Raw genomic sequence first — 6,657 nt, 5'->3', positions numbered from 1 at the left:
GGAACTACAAAAACCCATTTACTCAATTTGAATAAAGTAAATATTGATATTATATCTTAGAGTTAATGAGACTTGTCTGGCAAGTGTGTCACATTTTAACAACAGCCATATTAAAAGGGAAAAAAATTCTAGAGCAGTAAGTCAAATAAAAGCCTAACAAAACCTGAACGAAGGCTCAGTGTTTTCTTTTAAACCTTGAACACCAAATAAATGTATGCTATGTTGCATAAAGAATCATTTCAGGAAAAGACTATTAATAACTCAATAGTAGAGGCAGCACTAAGAATTTCAATGATACCCAACTCAAACATGCATAGGGAGAGTAAAGTTATTTTATTAAATCATGCACATCACGTGTGTTAGTGCAAATAGTTTAATCTGTACTCCAGAAATTCTATTGTACTTTATATCTTTACAAAATAGATTTAAAACAATTATTTACTTTAAAAAATGTAATTCTGAAGTTAAGCATTTCAGAACAATATTTGCAATAACCTATATACAAGAGGTACTGGGTACCACTGGCATATTAGCATTCTGTGGTGGAGTGGCTTCCTGCAACAAAAAATGATGAAATGAACTATATGACAGTATTTCCTACAAGTCATTTGTGACTAATTCCTCCACAAATCTAATGATCCTCCCAAACAGCAATCTCAAATAGCTTAAAATATAACCTTTAAAGTACAAACAATGACTGCCAAACATCACAAGGCAAATTATATCCTAAACTCCTATTTCAATATATGGCTAGACCTGTGGATTGCCAAAGAACATTCAAACCAATTCACTGACATTCCTTTTCATTCTTCATTGACTGAAAAATTTAACTATGTGATCCTTTAGGATACTCTATGACCTAAATAAACTTTATTGACATAACTATGGTGCCGCACAAAACCATAGCTAAACTTTCACGTCTGTGTTTTAAATTTTATAACATCAAGCAGTGTTTAGGTGCTTCATTGTGCATGGAACACTATCAATCTTGGGAATAGTGCTTCTCATGAACAGAAAGTCCCAATTAACAACAATAAAAAGAAAATAACCATTTGCATACCCAACCAGGACATCTGTTGGTAATAACAACAGCCACCTTGCACATGAATTAGCTCCAAAACATCATAACCAAATTAAGTCAATAAAAGCTTATCTAAAGTGATATTAATTCTTTCTTCAATTAAACATGCTTGGAGGAACAGATGACAGAAAAAAAAAATCATGCTTCCTAAAATGCTGTATATGAGAAAGTAACTTGGCTTTTAAAGAAAATATCTCTTTAAATACATGAGGTTTAATAACTTACATTCCAATTGACTCAACAGTTTGGTTGACTGCACTGAAATTGTGTAATTACTGTTTTTGCTCCCAGAAATACTTCAGTTTGCTCAAGAAAATACACAACTCTCATGGAAAGTTTTTCAAAGCTGATGTCCTCCACATCTTCAAGTCACATTAAGGCTGAACAAGCGTGCACATATTCCCAAATTATCACTCTCACAGAATATTTTTCAAATGTATTTTTCCTTTAAAAAAAAAAACCCACACAAATAGTTGTCTCTAAATCTTGTTCCCAATAGCTCAGTGGTTTTATAATAAGTAAAAATGGCGTAAATATGTAAAAAATATATATATATGTGTGTATATTTCAAACTGATAGGCACTGAGCACACAGGGCCTTTCTTCCCATGTATGTATTGGTTGTTTGGTTCGGGTAGTAATCGAATCAGAAAAATGAATTATCTAGTCATCAGAATTCAGAGTAAAATACCCATAAATTTAATGTTATAAATAATTTGGTGTACCAAGAAGCCTACTTTAGGCCACCATAATATTCAGAATCTCAACAAACTAATTTAAAAATTACATGAAAAATTGCAAGCAAATTATTGCTTACAGTAGAATAAAGTCACAATTTTATATCCTCTTTATAGACAGATACATTTTATATAATTTAAAGCAATGACCCTACAGTTGTATTCTTGCACTTCTGTTGTTTTAAGAGGTAAAAAAGGAAGAAAATGGTTCTGTTTTTCCCCAGCATGAGTGTGATGCCAGCTTCTAGAGGGAGGACGGTGTACGGACTCAAGAAACACTCTCACGGAGAAGCTCTGGCCAGACCTGGCACATACAGCACGATGGCTGTCACCGCAACCAGGGCAGCCAACATGGGCATCCAGGGCCAGGGTTTCTGTGTGGAAAGAAACCAAGAGTCAATATCACATTCTCCCCTCTTTTGTCATACCTATTAACCCCTTGGTTCCAGAGAGTCCTGAATACTAACAGAATACTGGACAAATCTTTTATTTTTGTATTGTGAAAAACTAAGTTTGAAAAAAACAAAACAAAACAAGAGGGAGTGCAGGACCACTGTTTGGAAGCCTAATCCACCCCAGGAAAGTCCCAGGAAGTTTTCAGCTCTATTTTATAACGGAAACCTGCTAGCAACTTGCAAGAAACCCTTGGGGCTTCACCTGCTTTATTTACTTCACAGTCCACATATTCCAACATAACTGATGGACATGGACACCTGTAGTATTTTTCTGCCTAAAATGTTTATTTCTTGATGAAAACCAGACTCACATGTTAGGATAGTTTTATAAATGGGGCTGGTAACTAAGGTGACAGAAAGAAAGTGGCCTGGGCTTTGATGCTTTGATGTGAAATCATAGCACAGAAGACAAAATTTGATGGGGTTTAAGACAGAGTGGTCATTAGGGGCCCATCTATGTGGTACTTCTGGTAAAGATCTTATCTGGTATAATAAAGCCATATGATCATCCCATACACTGTAATATGCATGCTGGTTATGGCCAAGCATGGATGTGCTATCCCCTTTCAGAGGCATTTATAATTTCATCATGCTTTGGTTGTCAGCTTTATTTTTACTAGTATTCCAAGAGTCTCAATGAAAAAATTAGTTTTTAAAGAAATATTCTGATGTTGCAGATAACAGCTCAAAAAGAAATGGGACAGGCTTATTTCTGACAATTAAGCATATATTGGGGCTGAGATTGTAAGTTAATAGTTCATTATGCTAATTTCACTCTTTTTTAATCTTCACACACATAGTGTAAATAGGTAAAATGTCGAAAGAAAGAAATTCTTTACTATGGAAGGGTAGATGGGTATGGAGGAGGGGTAAGAAGACAGGCTGAAAACTTCAAAGAGGCAAACTCTTCATTTCTCATTCAACTCTAATTAAGCACATAATGGGGAAGGGGTTACTAATACTGCAGAAATGTATCATTTAGTCCAGTTTGCTAAAGATGAAGACTCAGTTAAAGGAAGCATATTAACCACTGGTTAGGTTAGGATTAATTCATGGTTAGAATTACTACAAAGGAAACAAGACAAAATGTTATGTGATTAGTTTTGATTGTTCAGCTCACTGGTATGACACAAATACATGGCATACTAAATGAAGGGTTTGCTTCAGGTATCAAAATACCTGTGTGGTTTTGCCATGCACTATATTACAAATATGGCACAAACAGGTGACGGGGACAAACAGACATGGACTCAACAGTAGTGCTTGTACCTTTCTCTACCACAATGGACCGAAACACCAAAACAGGAAAGCCAGGAATAGGCCGATGAATACGGCTGGGACGGGTTGTAATATGGAAGGCTAAAGAAGGCAAGGGATATTAAAATCATTTTATGCTATGAAAAAAATCAGATAAGATGATTTAGACCCCAGTGGGGTAGAAGGCAGGGAAGGAAGACTGAGGTAATAGAAGTATACCACTCAGGTTTCAAACTGATTCAAACATTTTAAAGACATTTAACACAATCCAGAACGATGGACTGTGGTATGTATGTTGGCAAATTACCAGCTGAAAAGGAACAGCTGGAGGCATTGGGCAACGTGGGTGTCCTTAGCACTCTAATGAAATGCAGCACATTAAGACAGAGCAACGACAACATTTCACCAACTGATGCTCTGCTTGACAGTATATCATTATTTTTGTTACAAATCTGGAATCCATTATTTGATAATGTGCTCCCTTGGCAATGATTAAGGTTTATTTTATCTCTCCATGAAAATCTTTCCCCCCACCCCCAACCACAACTCGTTTGTTTATGAGATGGTATTGCTTTCAAGCTTAAAAATAAATGCCCTTGATAATGCATACTTCCTAAATCAGGAAAGAGGTGTAACACAATGCCTGGTAATCCCTTGGTATATTAAAAAAAGGCGTCTGAGTCTCAGGACTTTCAGTTATGTTACCAGAATATAATTAATGTTTATGACTGAGAGGGAATTATTCCATGAATGTTATTACAGAGTACTATTTTAGTACATTAAGTTCAATATCACAAAGGAAATTCACACCTACGGTGGACTCTTTATAACTACAAATAATAATAGTACTCCTACTTTTAAAAAGGTTCTAAATAGTACAGAGGATTTTTATTACGCCACATGTTTTCATAGGTTTATTTAACAGGAAGTAGACTAAAATTCCATAATCAGAGGGATATGAATTAATACAAAAGAAGAAGTAATCAAACTATTAAGATCTGGTTTTTAGAAGAGTTCAATAATCTACCTGTTAAAATGTAGATTTATTCTTAAAAAATGGAATCTATTTTCACTTAGCATAAAGCTTCCATATTAATAATTCACCAATTTTTAAAAGGTTTCTACCTAAGCAGCAAAGCTTTATTGTTTACAAACTAAGACTTTCTTAAGCCAAGGACAGTTGGACACAATTCCTGAGCATTCTGTGTGCAACTGCATAACTGGATGGCCATGCAACATCAATCTTATACACGTGCTGCAAGTTAGGCAGAGTGCCTTCCTCCGTAGGAAGCATGTGGCTCAAACCCACTGCAGTGTTCAAGCCGTGACAAGGGTTTGAAATAAGTCAGAGCACAACCAACCACATAGAACATTCACCAGTTAGGGCCCACAAAGGCAATGATCACCAAAACGTACAACACAACATTTATTTAGTATAACATCTTTTTACAGACCACTGCCTTTCTAACAAGAGGAAATAAATGCTATTAAACTCAATTTATACCAGTACCAGAATGTCCTAAACTTCTTTTTTCCTTCCTTCCACCATTCCTTTCTTTCTTCCTTTCCATTTCTCTCTCCATCTCTCTTTCTTTCTCAAGAAGCCCTAAAGAAACTCACCAAGTATTTCCTTATATTTACAGGATGCCAAATAAAACACTAAGCTTTTTAGGATGTGCCTCAGTGAAAACATTATTGGTATAAAATGAAAACCATAAATAAGGCTCCATTGTTTTTGACACAACCAAACACTAAGGGTCAACATGCACTACTTTTCCTTAAATGGATCCCTGGTGGTACACTGCTTCATTTTCCAGCAGAGGAGGAACAAGAGCCAGATGATGGCTTAGTGACAGAACTTCAGACTTAAGTGGGAAAAGCTGACAGTTCTTAGGTAAGCTGTTTGATTGCAAACAGGGCTCTTCGTCCAGGCAGTACTCAGGCTCTTCTAGGGGTACAGGTTAAAAGGACAAATTCCTACTAAAAAATATTGACAACACAATGGTTCTGTCGTGGAATTTCATAATGAAAAGCTTATTTCATTTGTACCCCAGGCCATTAGCTTCCCAAATCAGTAATAAAGTCCACTGAAAATCAATTTCCAGTTTCTCACCTGCCTTTCAGTCAAAGCTAAGCCAAGTTTGCAAAGACTTACATTATTATTTCCTTTCTCTTGGAGCAGCTTCAGGTTGTCTTTACATTGTTTGAGCTCATCTGTGATTGATTGCTTTTCCTGCTCAGTCATTTCAAACTTCAACTTCAGTTCTGAGAGTACAGTCTGTGTCTTTTCATACTAAAGGCAAAGAAAAAAGAGTGTGCAGACTCAACTTAAAACGGGTATGAAGTTATGGTTTTATTCAGGCTTATATACCAGACCCTATTTAGTCAACTGCAACACCAAAGTTAAGGCTTTTTGTTTTAAGCAAGCTAAGAATCTTGTGTGCTCATGTTTTTAATGTTGACGTGAATTTATATAAGAAGTTTCTGGCCCTGAAGTTAAAAAAAAATTAACAGGAGTCACCATTTGTCATCTGTTTCTAATATAAAAGGCCACTGTTTCCAACAAGTAAGTAATAGGAGAAAAGCAAAATGTTAAACTGAGCAAAAGAAAAGTAAAGAAAAATTCCATAGCCTAATTAAATGGCAGTATTAGGAAGCTTGGGTTTACATCCTGGACAAAGTCAGCCAAGCTATTTGAGTCTCAAAGTAAAAAGACATTAACTCCCAACAGGCTTTTTTTTATCCAGCATTCCAGCATCACTGGGCACTAAAGTGTTCTGATTGAATTTTCTAGCCAAATGAAGCAAAGAAATGTATCAAAAATACTTACCACTATGATTGGAAAATTTTGATCTCTCTACTTAAAAGCATCAATTAAAAATAATTTTAGGGGTGAGCATTTGGCATAGCAGTTAAGATACCATCTGGGACACCCACGTACCATATTGAGTACCTGGGTTCAAGTCCTGGCTCCTCTCCTGATTACAGCTTCTACTAATGCACACCCTGGGAGTAGCAAGTCATTGCACAAGTAGTTGGGTTCCTGCCACCCCCATGAGAGACCTAGATTGAGTTCCAGCCATTGTGGGAATTTGGGGAATGAACTAGAGGATGGGAAATATTTCTCT

General features: G+C 36.1%; 1 protein-coding gene across 24 annotated transcripts in view; it reads right to left on the bottom strand.

Moving 5' to 3' along the window:
• Positions 1-314: 314 nt before the first annotated feature.
• The window catches only part of SLMAP (sarcolemma associated protein), a 177,803-nt gene continuing 171,460 nt past the window's right edge, over positions 315-6,657 (bottom strand). For all 24 annotated transcript variants that reach the window (XM_062201143.1, XM_062201144.1, XM_062201149.1 and 21 more), the window contains 3 exons: positions 5,685-5,822; positions 3,542-3,631; positions 315-2,191 (listed from right to left, as the gene is read on the bottom strand). In XM_062201143.1, the coding sequence (XP_062057127.1) occupies positions 3,548-3,631; positions 5,685-5,822 (222 nt within the window). In that variant the 3' untranslated portion in view covers positions 315-2,191; positions 3,542-3,547. The remainder of the gene's footprint in view (positions 2,192-3,541; positions 3,632-5,684; positions 5,823-6,657) is intronic.

This window comes from Lepus europaeus, chromosome 9 (genome assembly GCF_033115175.1).
Source record: "Lepus europaeus isolate LE1 chromosome 9, mLepTim1.pri, whole genome shotgun sequence".
In the NCBI taxonomy this organism is placed as follows: Eukaryota; Metazoa; Chordata; class Mammalia; order Lagomorpha; family Leporidae; genus Lepus; species Lepus europaeus.
The sequence above is the reverse complement of the archived record's forward strand: the minus strand, read 5'-3'. Positions and strand labels throughout refer to the sequence as shown.